This window comes from Polypterus senegalus, chromosome 15 (genome assembly GCF_016835505.1).
Source record: "Polypterus senegalus isolate Bchr_013 chromosome 15, ASM1683550v1, whole genome shotgun sequence".
NCBI classification, from domain to species: Eukaryota; Metazoa; Chordata; class Cladistia; order Polypteriformes; family Polypteridae; genus Polypterus; species Polypterus senegalus.
In genome coordinates this window covers 21,223,580-21,239,791 of record NC_053168.1, presented here as the reverse complement: position 1 = coordinate 21,239,791, position 16,212 = coordinate 21,223,580, and the positions used below count along the sequence as shown (strand labels likewise).

The following is a 16,212-nucleotide window of genomic DNA, read 5'->3' as shown; positions in this document are numbered from 1 at the left end:
AAACTTTACATATTTTATTATAAATGCATGTTATTAGCACAACAACCTATAAAGAGTACGTGTTTATTTTCTGTCTTTGAAGATTCTGATTATATTTGATAGCTTTAAAGTGATGCTTCATTTCCAAATTACTCATTTTATTTTGAACTAATTTTAAATGAACCCCACCATTTCCAATCTCTGAGGTATCTCTCCTGCTCAACTGATATCTCTATGACGCTATTCAACTGGCAATCAGCCACACACACACACAGACACATGTAAAAATTGTTATACCCAAACAGAATAGGTACAAATGATTTTGTGCAGGCTAAATAGTACTCTTTCTTTCATTAAAATTGTGCAGCATGGAAAATTTTGTGAGCTCTAAAAGAGCGAAAAAATCAAAGTCACATGGAATGGCTTATCAACTGCCTTAAACGAAACAAAATGCAGTATTTTTTATATTTCAATAAAAAACTTTAATCACTGTAACATGCAGAAGGATGTTCTTAACATTTATTAATCTGTTAACAAATATACCTGTATTGTTTGATGTGTCTTTCTTTTTCACATTCTATTAAATTGCACCTAATGTATTTGCTCTTTAATCTCAGTATATTAACCAGTCATATTAATTTCATGCTTTTTTTTTAACAAAACAGTGTGAAAATTGTGCAATGCATTGTTCTAAAAAAAAATAAATAAAATTCAAACCAAAAAACAACTCATTACAATTCTCGAAGTCGCACCGCTGAGCACACTGAATAGTATTCTGTTGAGTTTCCACTTATTCCTGGCTCAGAGTCCTGACCGTCTCGCACTGAGTAGTGTCGCTCGACCTGGTTTGAGTTGTGGCTCCAACCCTGCTCCAGGCACTGGGATCCTTGGCTGGATCTCGCCTCCATGCTTTGAGAGCCACGGCCTGAGTCAAAGGAACTCTGGGAGCTTTCAGATGGAATATCCTCACAGAGCATGACAACGCGGTCCTCCAGGTCTGTGAGAGAGCCAGAAACACTTCCTGAGGATGCTGTCCTCCTCTTCTTCATTTTGTGCTTCCTCTTTAGACTAAGCATGGCTACGGGTGACTTAAATGCTGTTACCTTAAAGAGGAGGCTACCTCAAAATGATTTTTTTTTTATTTTCTCATTAGGTTATCGTGGCATACATAATACAGATCTTCATCAAAAGAGACAGGTAAGAGTGAATATCAGCAAAAAATGTTTCTTTTAAATTACATTTATTGGCAGAATCCTATCTGCCAGCCTGTCCTGAGTTAATCTTCCAACAAGAAATCCACAGAGGTTTGATCCTCCAACAAGAAAAAAAATGCATTAAGGTCCACAAGATATCTCAGTCACTGAAACCTAAATGGACGTGAGCAAGTATGCATTGATTAAAAAATAAAAAACAAGAAATCCATTACTAAATTGTAATCCACAGTTGCAAACTTGGTATTTCACAGGCAAGAACAAACAGGGAAAGTAAAAAAAAAACCTATTTGCACATATCCATTTTGTCAGAAACTTGCAGAAGCGTCTTGTTTGCTTCTTGAGCTCACAGTCTTATGTGGGAGTTCTTGGCATTCTGAAGCTCATTTAATTCTCTCTCACTCTCGCTCGCTCTCTCTCTCTCTCTCTCTTCAGCAACCGGGCGTGTACCTGTCCTTTTCAGGTACGTGGTAAAGTTTCAAATGCATGCGCTTTTTTCTTTCCAAACTTTTCTGCACCCTCTGGGGATCTTTAATGCTTCTTTGAAAACCCTGCCACTCCTTAAAAAGGCGTATTTAATTACAGAGTACTGTTGTATAGTTTGTATGCTCTGCTTTCTCTTCTGTGCCTGTGCTCCCCAGTGAAGACTTCAGAGGTACAGAAGAGCACACACAATGTATATGAAATTCGAAGCCCTCAAAGCATAAACAGTGCAATGATCCCTGCTATATTTAACATGATAAAAATACAAATACTGTAAATGCCTGCATAAGACCAGAGCCCCACGTAGGGAGTGTTCTCGCCTTGATCTATAGTGTTGCCCTGAGGTAGACTATGCTGTTTAAAATTACAAGGAAAACTATCCATATGCAGGTGGAGGAAATTCTTAAATATTTATAGCAAAAGAGGTACCATGTGCATAATCAAAAATTCATGTAAATCCACCCATTCGCTTCTGATTATTCAATACACAGTTACAGAGAGACAGCCACACTGAGCAGAAGGCAGACAGGCACCTCCATGTGATTCCAGTCCATCACAAGAAACACACAAACACACCCACACCACAAGATACACTAATACTGAGTCCACTTAGCGTCGCTAAATAACCTAAGAACACAGCTGTGGTATGCTGGTGCCTTACATTCAGGTCCATTGAATGCTGACCACATACACATTAATCAAACATAAATTAGAGCCGATTTCTAGTCATGGGGTATGTCAGACTTGCCAACCGCAGTTGCTGATCTCACTGACAGACCATGTCAGTTTAAATGACAGAAAATTGCTGGGCATGTCTACATTACTGACTGCGTACTGACCTCACAGCACAGTCGTGTTTTCCCCTTTTTATGACAGTCGAAAATGTGCTGCCTAATGGAGCTGGCACATGCATGAAGGGTTAACAGGTACAGAGAGCTCAGACGCAATCTGTGCCCTTTTTTCTTTTCCATTTTGTTGTGTGTATGTAAACAGAACAGACAAACTTCCCTTTTGTTTGCGTGGTCAAAAACATTGCATTATATATGAATTGCACATTGGATGAGAAATCATTAGTTATAGATTCTCATGCATACAAAGACCAGCCCTACAAAGACAGAAATCAAACCTGTTTAGGTTTATCAGATCGAGTCATACACTCGTTGTAGTGAGTTGCTGGGCATGTCATATTTCGAGACTGGCTTCATGGAAGTGTGCCGCCAACTGTCCCCATTTTGCTAAAATGATGTAAATGACAACTACAACTAAAAATCGCTGGCAAAGTTGTATAATGTGACATAGCCTTTAGAAAATATTACTCTAAGCTTTAATGCATCGTTAACTACTGATATAATTCAAAGTCAATACAGAAAATTGCTCCAAATGGGTATGCATTCAAACTTGGTATATACTATCGTCCGTTGTTTACAAGCATCCATGATGTGACAGATGACACACTTTACTCTTCATATATGCAGCTGGCTTGCTAACAATTTCTCTCTTAGTCAGCTACTTATCGTTGAAATACACTTAACATGGTGCAGATACTGTATTCTCTGTATATACTGGCATGGACAGAGTAAACAAGGATCATGCGTTAGTGAATAAAGGTAATTATTATATTTCAATTGCATCAAATTGTGTGATGTGGTTGGGCTAACCAGTTTATTTCAAGGATCTACACTAAATTTATGTTTATGATTTATGATAAGATTATGACTTTTCTGTCACCGCTACATGTCAAGACTGATGGTCAAATACAGATCTGGCTTTACAAATTGCCAATAGAGGCTCAACCACACATTGCTAAATATTGTGACATTCACAAGTAAATACTGCATTAATTTTCAGTACTGGCTGGTACCACCCACAATAAACTCCACTACAGGAAGACTTTCTCCACTATGACAGTTCCCTTTAGCACTGCAAATTATGACATTAGGCATTTTTGTGAGCCAAGTACACTTCCCGGTGCATCATCCAAGGATGGTGTCTGTCTTGCTGTTAGAATGAGCTCTGGCCCCTCGTGCAATACAACTATTTTAGTGTCTGTACATTTGGTAAATGGAAGGACAGATATTTACAGCCATAGTCACAAACAGAAAAACAGCATTACCCTGTAACTGAAACATACAATTCTTGATGTTCAAACTGGTTTGGAAGATGTTAATATACAAAGTTGACCAAAGCACACCCACTAATTTTAAAATTGTGAAAGATTTGAGATTGACAGCTCAAAATGTGTTCAGGTGATGACCTTGCTCCTAAACAAGTGAGGGAAAATGCTTTACACTGTGTGGTATAAATTGTTTTGACTTGAAATACTTTCTGAGGCAAAATGTTCACATCAGTTTTGCATAGAAACCTTTTCAAAAAGTAACATATTTGCCATTTTAATAAATCTAATGTGATCTTCAGTGTACATAAGCATATGTGATCATGAAAGGTACATGCATTTATTGCTTTGCAATATTCGGGCCTATCCTAATTTAACAATGCATTCTATGAACTGCCGTTTTTTTGTCAAAATTGTCTCCTTCATGATGCTATGGAAAGATGAGAACATCTTATGACACAGCTGCCTACTCTTATTTCCATCCATCCGTGTATTGTCTGGTGCCAACTTACTCCATTCACATGCTATAGGGATTCAGACAAGCAATGTGGAAACCAGCCCATTACAGGCCACACATCCACACTCAAGCATAGTGGACACATTTAGTGCTATGCCTCTTTTGTATGTCAACTGAAACTGAAGTACCCAAAAACCCCACTGACGCTGAATGTGTGCTTTTGGTTTTGTCCAATGTGAACCTATGCCTACTAGGTTTTGTACAAATTCTCCATTTATACAGGTATAAGACCATAGGCTATGTTTTTTTTTTTTTCCCAGGAGGCATTTTTGGGATTTACCACACGTAGGCAAAAATGCTCCCTATGGTGTATTTAGTCAGTGTACATTTCCTCCCAGGTGAATTTATTCAGTGATCACACCTGCACTTTATTCCATCCCAGGCAACGCCAGGTATCCCTGCTAATCCACTATAAGCAGCTGGAGGGATGAATGTTAAAATTCTGACAAAAATTTAACTCAGATGGCAGTCCTTTGAAAGGGTATAGAAACATTACTACTGTGAGCTTTCAGTTCCAGTTGACTTAACAGTGTGCATCTGAGCAATTGAATAACAGAAATTTGGGGTATTCAAAATTTTTTTTGATATTAAGAATTTAGATCGGTGCTGCACTTAGTAAAAGCAATATTTATCAACAAGGCAGGTGCTGATGGAATCTGAAAGGGCACCTTTGATCCCATAATTTAAGCACATCAGGATTTTACCTCCAGTTCAACAGAAATTTTAAAGAATGAATTCATTTTACTGCCATGAAACAAAGCTGCTGAAAATGGAACAATTACCATTAACCATAATAAACGATCACTCAATTTGCATTTATATCAAAGTGTCTGTACGTGGAAACATCCATCTGAATAAACACGGCGACTCATTAATGTCGAATTAATGTGAATACCGAATTGTTGAGACTGTCACATAATTAACCTTGTGAATCTTCATCACTTAAGATGTTTTGAGAGAATGCTTTTTTTTTTTATTTTTATAATACTCTTACCTGAGGCCTATGTTGTGGCCAACCGTAAATTATCACTACTTATTCAATATGGTTCTTGTTCTGTTTGCACAAACATGTGGCAGCTTATTATGTGAGGCTATACTCCAGCAAATGCTCAATTGAGACCATTCCTTCATCCCGCAGACAGGCTGTGGGAAACAACTAAATTAGTGATGATAATATAATATGTGCTTGCATATAATGAAGACCAGAGAGCAAACAAACAGCTTCTACTTCTTCTTGCCCTGTCCGAGCAGCTCTTATATTTTTGCTTTGGACGCCCCTCTTCTGCCAAACAACTCCCTGCTGAAATATGCTGAGCCTAAGGCAAAAACAAGCTCTTCAATATTTTAAATATGCCTGTCTCAAAGGCTGCCTGTGCCCCACAGCCAACAAACAAGCCCAGTCAGGAGCCAAATTCTCTTCCATGGATAAGTAAACACTTTACTCCTCTATTTTACACCGAGACTCAATGCCAGATAGTAAATTCCACCATTTTAAACAATTTTTTCTTTCTAAATCTGGCAGGTTTGCAAAGAATAAAATATGAAAAAAACATGATTGAGTCTAAGAGAAGCATTATGACACTTTGGTGGAACAACAGCCTGCAGCCAAGCAGGTGGGAAATTTTGACCATTTGTTTAATAATCAGGAGTAGAAATGTTGACTCTTTACATCTATCTGGCTTCTGAATTTGATTTTTCAAGTAAAGGGTTATGTAGAACTGAGACTTAGCCAGGCAGCAATGGGGACATGGGTAAGAGATAACTAGGTGGTGTCCACTGTATTACAGGGCTCATTCATAAAACTACTCAATTGGTTATCTAATATGTTTATTTCTTTGATGGAGGAAGAAAATATAGCAAAATGGGCACAAGAAGAATGGGCACAGTTACATTATGGACATGTTATGGCTGGCTAGAGCCACCAACACATCACCTGTCCTCATCCTGCTTGTTTTCTTCTCTGCCTTCGACACAGTCAACTACCAGATCCTCCTTGCAATACTCCCTGACAGGTGATTAGAGTCTTACCTCTTTGGCACATCCAATCAAGTGTCCTGGTGTGGAGAAATGTCAAGGATGCACCAGACAAGCGCAGGGGTTTCTTAAGGATCAGTGCTGGGTCGTCTCCTCTTCTCTCTATACAAATTCTCACTAGGCCCTATTTCTTTTATCAGTGCTAAACTGATGACATGAACCTGTACTTGTTGTTCTCTGCAGAGGACCACACAGCATCAGCTAAAATCTCTACATGTCTCACTGATATTGCAACCTGGATGAAGGACCATCATCACAGCACAACCTGGCATAGATGTTATCCCAGCTCATCTGTCTCTACTTAGCTCGGGTCATTATCACTAAAACCTGCCAAGTGTGTTCACAGCCTTGGGGTGGTGGTTGATGACCAGCTGTCCTTCACTGGACACGTTGCTACAGTCTCACGGTCTTACAGATTCACACTATACAACATATGTAAGATCAAACTATACTTGACAGACTATGCAGCAAAACTCCTGCTCCAGGCTTTGGTCTTGACATACAGTACCTGGACTACTGTAACTCTCTGCTGGCAGGAGAACTGGTATATGTCCCCATGCCACTGCAGATGATTTAAAATGCAGTGGCACATCTGGTTTTCAACCAGAAAAGGCAGTTACATGCCCTTTCCTGATTACTACATTGGCTTCTTGTAGTGACACATATTAAGTTCAAATTCTTGGTGCCTGCCTAAAGAGTAAGTCAAAGTGTCAACACCCATTGATATGGAGGCACTCACAAGGTCCTACGCTCCTTTGTGACCACTCGGGTCTACTGATCAATATCTTCTGGTGATGCCACCTTTGCAAGGCATGCAATCTCAATCCAGACTCATTCATGTGTAGCTCCTTGCTGGTGGAATGAGCTGCCCACCTCCACTTAAAATTCGGAGTCCCTCAACGTGTTAAAGAAACACTTGAAGATGTTCTTGTTTAGTGAATTTCTGTCAGACTGATAGGTTTGTGTAACCTAGGAATTGTTAACTCACTTGCATTTTGTTCTAAATTCTTCACATAGGGGTATTAACTTTTGAACCCTTGTCCTGTAACACTTATTACCAAAACCGTCCCCCCGACAACATTTGTCTTTTTAACTTGCTTTGGATAAAAGCACCCACTAATCAAATAAATGTAAACACCACACAGAAAACACACATACTGGAAATCAAATACAGGTGATTAATATTAATGACTAAGTCACCATGTCTCCCATTAATGATGTAATGCACAGTTTACCTAAAGAATGAAAAAATGAAAAGAAGCACAAACATGAACAGTCAATATTTATTATAAGAATGGTTTTATAAATATTGAAATATGGTCCATTTTCTTAAATATTCTGCAGGTGCCATTAGTTTATGCATTATTATTTTCTTAATAATACTCAAGTGTAAATATACCTTGGACAACCAGGTTTCCCATCTTTAACTGAACCGTCTTCGTTTTCACACTTTCCACTTATGGTATATGGGCGAGTGGAGTGATTCCATAAATGCTGTACTCAAGGACACTTTTTTGTTGATAGGTTAATTGGCACTTCCTAGTGTTGCACTAAGGCAGCAGTTCTAAGTATTATGCAAGCATGCCTCCCAAGTCAATTTTTCTCTCTCTCTCTCTAGTAATTTCTGAACTTACATAGCTAGTTTAGGGTCATATGGAGCTGCTTTTCCAGCCGTAGTGGTTGCAGGACTGGAATTACTCTTAAATGATCTACCCAGTGCAGGGCAAACAAAATGAGCATCTTGCGCTGGGCCAATTTAGACTGATGAATTGTCATGATTGGGATGAGGGAGGAATTAAACTGAAGTCCATGGAGACAACGGTGACAGGTACAGTGCACTTGTCAATTTTTTATCAAATGAAAATGTATGAATTAACAAGATTAATAAGAATGTCTCTGGACTGTATCAGGAAAAGAGAAGGCACATCGGAAAGGAATCCAAACAGGGACCAAGCAAAATATTATATGCTGCAACATTATGTAACACCAAATTTAATTCCATACAGTTATGAAACCTTTAATACTAACATTTAATATCTGTTTAATGAGACCAAATACCAGGATCCACATGGGATATTATACGTTCAATAAAATATTTCTGGATAACTAAAAAAAAACAAAACAAAAAAAAAAGCAAGTGGTGAAAATCCATTTGAAGGCGTATAGGACATGCCGAGTCCATACAGACAATGAATTGAACCAAAGCCTCTGGAGGTGTGTTGTGGTGACACTCATCACTGAAGAATGAGCACAGGTACTAAAGGCTAAACTGCCAAAATAGCAAAGAACAAACTTATCTATAAAACTGCTCACTAATTTTCCAGCAAGCCCCCAAATTCTTTTTATTCAGAACTCGTTAATCCATCGAACTAATAAAAAGTGATCCAGACAAGGACACAGACAGCAATTAAATAAAGATGCAATCACATACTGCATCCTAGGGGGTATGTAGTAATGAGCCTGAATCATACATGACTTCAGTGATGAGCAAAATACTGTATGGCTTTGCAGCTTGGGTTGTTTAGCAAATAAACATTACAGTACATAACAAGTAGAAAAGAACCAAACTGACTTTTGAACTGGAATATGAAATTTGTGTTTGTAAAGAATGAATGATAAAGGAAATTTTGGAAAAAGTTTAACATCCTAATACAGAATAAGTTGAGGTCTGTTCTACATGCAGATAGATAGTACATTATTTGTCCCAAGGGGGAATTTAGAAAATGTGCTATTGTCATAAAATGAACCAAAACAAATGATAAACCCACAAAATGAACAAAAAAATAAGATGGTGCCATGCTTCCAGTGAACTGTACCCAGAAAGCATACTCTTGTTAATTGACCACAATTTTAAAAAATAACCAGTATAAAGCCTTTACCTGATTAAATGACCTTAGAATCCACAAAGGTAGGTATCTTGCACTTAAGTACTAATTTAGAAGTTTGACTTTAACAATATATTTAGGGAGAAAAGGATTCTGAAGACAGTTCTCTAATTTGTGAATGAATAATGACTACCAAGAATTAAAGCGCTCTTTACAGGTTAAAGACAAAAAACGGGTCACTTGCAAATTCTTTGTTCAACCTTTGACTTATGGACATTCAGGAATATTTCATTTTAATACTTGTCGACTTGCAGATTTTAGTGTATGCATGCCATGGCAGGTACTATGGAATTGGTTTTAAAGAGAATGTACAAATTCTTTAGATTCCTTATGTTACCCAGAGGGTAATGAATAGAACAGCATCGCTAACAGTCACGTAGTTCGCTATGTATGATGATAACTATTTTAATTTTGAATTAGTTGTAAAAGGTTATCACATGTGAGGTAAGACAGGTTACAAGGACCAAGGATTATACAAAGAGGCCAATAGCAACACACTGATTGTGGTATTATTTGCTAAGCAACATATGGGAATGAATGAGTAATATTTGTAATGTTTACTGTTACACACACCCAAATGAAAATTACCACACCAAAAAAGAATTATACTACTAGTAGTAGAACTGAAAAGATCTTAAACATTCACTCACTATTCCACACTTACTTACATACTTCAGAGCAGAGGGGAGGAATAGCCAGTCCTACAACAGTACGATTCCAGTCATACACACTCACAACAGGCAATCATAAGTTGCCGTTTACCCAAGCAGTGTGTTTTGACAATGTGGAAATAAACTGGAGTCTTTTAAAAGTAAACCACTAAGACATGCAGAGAGTGTGCAAACTGTGCACAGAAAGCAACAGAACCAGAAATTAAGTTGATTTTGAGGAGATGTTGCCATATTTATTACTAATCATTATGATCGTTTTTAACTCCAGTCCTAACAGAGTAAGGGTCTATATAAGTGTTTGTTAAACTTTTTATATTTTTGTCACGACTCAATCTTGCCATTTTTAGGGTCTGCAAGACCCAATCGTTGTTGAATGCTCGGATGATCATCAGTGTTACTTTCGGCCTTGGAGAATTGTGACTGATAAACCGGGGGATGAGATAAACGAGGCCCCTTATTGAAGCAATGTCGATTGCTTAATCAACCCACAGAGACCTACCATGGTCCTCTTCGGAAATCATCCGTGACCCATTTCAATTAATTACAAGAGTATCTCACCTACCATCCACACAAAGTTTAAGAAATCCTGGTGTATACAATACTAAATATTCCACTTCCTCATGGGCATTTTTAACATAAAATGCTACAGTAAATGAGAGTTTTGAGAGATGCACTCTCATAGGAATGCGCCTGCCTATGGAATTACCAAGATTTGTTCAAACCAAAATAAATAAATGAATTAGAAAAGAATGTCCATTTTAAAGGTGTAATTAATATTCAAGAATGTTCCACATGTGCAGAGGCCACTAGTCCATCAGAGGCCATGCTCACATGCCTGTTTTCATGCAAAAGTACATCTTTGGATTGCAGAATGTAAGCAAAGTCCTGTGTGAGCATATATGAACCTAAGGGACCCTAGTCAGGAATCCAACCAAACTCTTCTAAAGGTCAACAATTCAAATCTTATCGCTGCCTCATATGATGGAGGTGCAGAAAGATGCTTTTTGAATTTGAGTGTACTGTTTATGTAACAGCAGTTTGAGATAATGGTCTGCTTTCTAAGGTCATTGGATAAAAATGTCTCATTCACTCAGGCTCACTCATAAAAGTATTATATATTGAGAAAACTTTATTTTCAAATGAAATATCTTCTCATGGGCAGCACAGTGGCACAGTGGTAGTGCTGCTGCCTCACAGTTAGGAGACCTTGGTTCTCTTACCAGGTCCATCCTGTGTGGAGTTTGCATGTTCTCCCCGTGTCTGCGTGGGTTTCCTCCGGGAGCTCTGGTTTCCTCCCACAGACCAAAGACATGCAGGTTAGGTGCATTGGCGATACTAAATTGTCCCTGGTGTGTGCTTGGTGTGTGTGTGTGTCCTGCAGTGGGCTGGCGCCCTGCCCGGGGTTTGTTCCTGCCTTGTGCCCTGTGCTGGCTGAGATTGGCTCCAGTAGACCCCCGTGACCCTGTGTTAGGATATAGCGGGTTGGATAATGGATGGATGGATATAAAATATATACTCAAAAGGAACTGTATGCTTTCAGGTGATCAAGATAAAATGGATGCTGTAAAAACTGTTTTTGAGCCTTATTTAAATATATGATGTAAAACTACATCGGAGATGTTTACTTTTATTAGCTACAAAATGCCAGGTTACTCCCAAATATTTTTAAAACAATTATATATAGATGATCTTGAATAAAATATGCATTTTTTATATCTAAATATTCAGAGTAAATACCTGTGCCGGTGGATGACAGCGTTGAAGAGTTTGCCGTCTCTCCAGCTGCTGGTGAAGTTGTCACATCTCAAACCCTGGTAGCCTTCCACCATTCGCTGGGACCAAAGCAGTAGTTTCTCTTTGGCTGTCATATCTTCCGACTGGCCACAAACTTGAATGTCGGAAATCTATAGAAAAGAAAAATGAAAAGTTCACAAAGTTCAAGTTGCAACGTTTTAACATGTTTGCAGATGTTTGCATTTATTTAAATTAAGTCTATTATATTTATTTTTGGCAGTGCTGAGGGATGGGATGCCTTTTGTTTAGAGTTTACATATTCTCCATACACTGTACACTACAATATAATGTTTATTTCTTCCATTCAAATATTAGAATACTGAAACAATTTTGATGAAAACAGGCCATTTAGCTCAACAAGCTCATAAATCCCAAATTTCTCGAAAAGGACAGCAAGCTGAGTTTTAAACGTTCCCAAAGTACTATGCTCTACCACTCTACTTGGTACCGTATTCCATGTTATTGTGGTTCACTACATTCCATTCATTTTCCAAAGTTTATTCCTACTGAGAACGAAAAAGAATATTAGAGATATGACACTTTGGTTGTGTAACCTTCATTCTAATGTAAAAACACTGTCTTTTTCTGGTTTTCATTTTTTTACTGATTGAATATTCCTTATTTTGTTCTTTGCAGATACACATTTTGCAGATATTTGTGCATGTAAGGCTAAATGTTCCATCCATTGCCTAATAGCCACTTCTGTCAGGCTAGGCTTCGCTTCCCAGTAAGCATGCACTGGGTTAATGAGGATATCAAGTAGATGGAAGGATAATGTAGTCTGACACCATACTAGTTCATACTCTTTAATTAATAATGTCAGGGGCAGTGAATAAGCTGAACACCTAGTATGAAAAACCACACTGTTTAGGTCAGTTTGGAATTGACATTCAGCCTAATGTGATTGCAGCTGTGCAGAAGAGTGGGCCCTGTAAAGCATGGGCAACTTGCTCCGGGCAGTTTCCTGTCTTATTCCCATTGCTGCCTAGATTGGCTCTGGCTTTCCACAACCCTAATTTGGATTAGGTAGGTTTGAGAAAATAAATTATAATATGAGATAATAAATAATAATGATGTTGAAGCTAAAAATAACATTTTCACATGCCTGGGTAAACAAGATTGACAAACAATGCTGTAATACTCGGCAAAACACTCACTCATCTGACTGCACATTCAATATCCATCAGATGTCACTCTTGCACTGAAAGTATTTTCGTGTGTTAGTCCTTACATTTGTAATAATTCTACAATCGAACATTATGGTAAATTATGTTATAAAACACAACAAAAGAGTCTTTTTAAATGAATCATAAGAATATAGAATTGCAATTTAAGTTAACTCAACATTTACTTTACCACTTCAGAAAACACAATAGCCATAGGAGATGAGGTGGGCTGCAGTTTATAGTACGACATAATTAGACATGCATTTCAGAGTTGAATTTGGGAACTAAAGTGACCCAAGGAGGAACGCTTGTCAAGAAAAATTGAAAAGATTTGTGGAAATGTTTTTGATCAAGTCCTTTCTGGAATGACTATCTAGAATATTTAGCTATAAGAGCTACTTAAGAAGATATAAGAATATTGAGATAAATGTCACAGAATGCACACACAAGATATATACAGTCCTTAAGGAGCAATTAAATATCCCTTTAAAAAATAAAATAATGGGAAAAATTTGCAACATGTCATCTCCACACAACCAACAAAGAACACCACAAAGGAGGTATCCCAGTCTTGTTCTGTGCTACACATTATCCAAAGTTATTTTAGGGAAATGATATGAAACAGCACACTATGACACGCTGGGGATTCCAAGGGCTTTGGTTCTGATCTATTGTATCCGTAAGTATGTTTTGTCTCATTTTACGGACATGCATTAAAGGGGTGATGGATAATTAGCAGCAACACATATTTATACCAAGTCAGGAGTTAGGTCTCGGGTTGAAGTCGAGCGGAAACTTAATTAAGGGAAAATAAAAAAAAAACTGCCCCTGATGATTGCACAGCAATTGCTAAGAATAAATGCGTGAACAGCTTTCAGCCTTTTGGATCAGAAACATCAAGCAGAACAACATAAGCTTTTGGTCTTCTAGCAGGTAAACAACATCCAGACTCGTGAAAAATGACCCAGACAGAAGCCAGCAGCCCACAGGCAGCGGGTTGTAAAACTGCCCAAATCTAATTTTAAACAAAAGTAGCACTGTTGCCTTTGGAAATCTGACTGGCAGTCCTAGTAATTTCCATCGTTTTGGGGAATTTCTCCTGGCAGGACTCAAAGGGTCTTGCTGTTGAATGGACTGAACAAAAGTCTGCTTCTCAAAGGAGGAATGTGCCTTGAGCTTCACTGCGGGTGTGGCAAAACCCTCCTCAATTTCTGCTTTGGATTTTTTTTTTTTTAAGTGTGCCAAGTGGTTGAGAAGAAAGTGCCAACTTGTGTGTGTGCATGCATGCATTTTTTTCCTTGTTCCTCATGAAAGAAGCAAAACTGTTCCTCTGTGGATATGATGACTCACTTGTGGCACAAAAGTGCTCCACCCTTCAGCTTCTTCTTTTATTTGGCCAAATCATTTACTGTTTTCTTTCACAACCTAAGCAATTTAACCCTTAATTAAGTTTTTGTACTGGTTTAGAGAGCAAATGCTTTGCTTATAAATATTTATGAAGGCAAGTAGCAAAAAAGAAAACCCGGTACCAATATGTTACGTATAGACTATTTCCCAATCAGGACCCTCTTCACCAGCCAGAACTTGAAATAAACAATGCCAGACCACAGAATGCAAAAAGGAGAACTTGGATGAGGGATGTGGCAAAATGTACACAAGAAAAGTGAAGATATAGAAACCTCGGATAGAACACCAGATATGTCACTACTCTGTGCAAGCATAACTGTACAATGCAGAATCTTGACTCTGTCACAGCCTGCATGCCAACGGTGTCCATTAATCCAGCCACAGTCATTCATTCCGCCCCCCACTCCTAGTCAAATTTTAATCCCTGCTTTCCAGCTGCAGAAGTTGGGAATATTATGGACTTCTTGAATTGCACATGCCCTGGGTTCGTGTTACCTAAAAAGGAACACAGGTCTGATGACTCCTGGGTGGTCCCCGATGATTACTAAACTGGAATTTAGTTAAACTATTTATAGGGAAAGGTGCTCATGCAACTGTTTGCATGACGTTGCTTGTTTCACTCAAAGGGCAACAGTACCCCAGTGTATCCATCCAACATGACTCTGCTGTGGCATTAACGCTGGCTGCAAACTCAGCTGAGTGAGTTTAAGAACCGTCTGTGGAAATGCCATTTTTTAAATGCAGAGCTCAGGTAATTAAAACTTCCCAGAAGTTAATTTACTGCGGATGCTTTAATTACATTACAGTTGGTGTAGCTTAATGTCTACAGGTCAGAACTGCACATTGTTAAACGGACAGTTCGGTCTCTACCAATAATTCACTATGCGGCCCTGATCGAAGCCTTTAAGCATCCAGGGCCTTCTTAAAAAATATAGAAATAAGTGTGCCACAATGAATAAACCATCACATAGAACTGTACATAAGGATAATTCATATAAATCAAGGCAAAAAACATAAAGCCCTGCCTCCCTTACTCACAAGGAGACTGTGCCATAGAGTATCATGCACCACATGATTGTGTCACCTACAGTAAACCTTTTATAAAAACTGTCACACAGGCAAGCCACTTAGTGTGATTTACTGGCTCTGTTCAGGTGGGAGAGATTGGGAAGGATGGTAATTTGAAACAGTCGATAAATGTCTGTACATCTTTTCCCCTGGAGTGGAAGATACTTCTGCTTTACCCCTGGAAACCCTACCCTTCTGATCGTTCTTCTATTTAAGGAAATGGGGGACTAAAAACTGGGGATCATTTTGGGCCCTGCTCCCAAAGAGGACAGAGCCTTCGTAGAGATTTATTTTAATGTTTCAGTTGCTTTGGATAAGTATGACAGTAAAAATATATATACAGTGTATATATGAATTTCAATGTAAGGAATGTGGGCTTCCTTACCTCTACTTCAGTCATATTAGCTCATTATGTAGCTGACTGCAAGACAAATACATACTATAGGTGGTGTGCTTCCTTTAGAGGCATTTAGAAGTCCTCATAGTTCAGGGTATACAAATCCTGCCACTTTCAAAGTCATCTTAAGTAGGAAAGTTGTCATGTAACATGCAGTTGAAGTAGACAGCTTATTAAAATATCTTGGACTAAATAAGTTAGCTAACCGAAAAAAGCCAGTTGGACTGAATGGCTGCCACTCATTTGTAACATGTTGTATGCTTTCATAATGTAGGTAGTTATAAATGGTCACTGGCACCCATTTTCCCTTTAGTTAAAATGTATTAAATTAATATAAATTAAATCTGTCTATCCACATATTGTCAAAAGTTCAGAGCTGTAGTGTGCCATAGTTTAAACTGGCAAGTTCGGGCATAAGGCAGGAATCAACTCTGTAGAGGTAGCCAACCCACTGCTAGGGACACTCATGCACATGCCCAAACTCACT

General features: G+C 38.3%; 1 protein-coding gene across 13 annotated transcripts in view; it reads right to left on the bottom strand.

Annotated features, from left to right (window-relative positions):
• LOC120515930 (plectin-like) overlaps nt 1-16,212 on the bottom strand; it is a 618,214-nt gene that overhangs the window by 64,594 nt on the left and 537,408 nt on the right. For all 13 annotated transcript variants that reach the window (XM_039737314.1, XM_039737315.1, XM_039737318.1 and 10 more), the window contains one exon: nt 11,631-11,797. In XM_039737314.1, the coding sequence (XP_039593248.1) occupies nt 11,631-11,797 (167 nt within the window). The remainder of the gene's footprint in view (nt 1-11,630; nt 11,798-16,212) is intronic.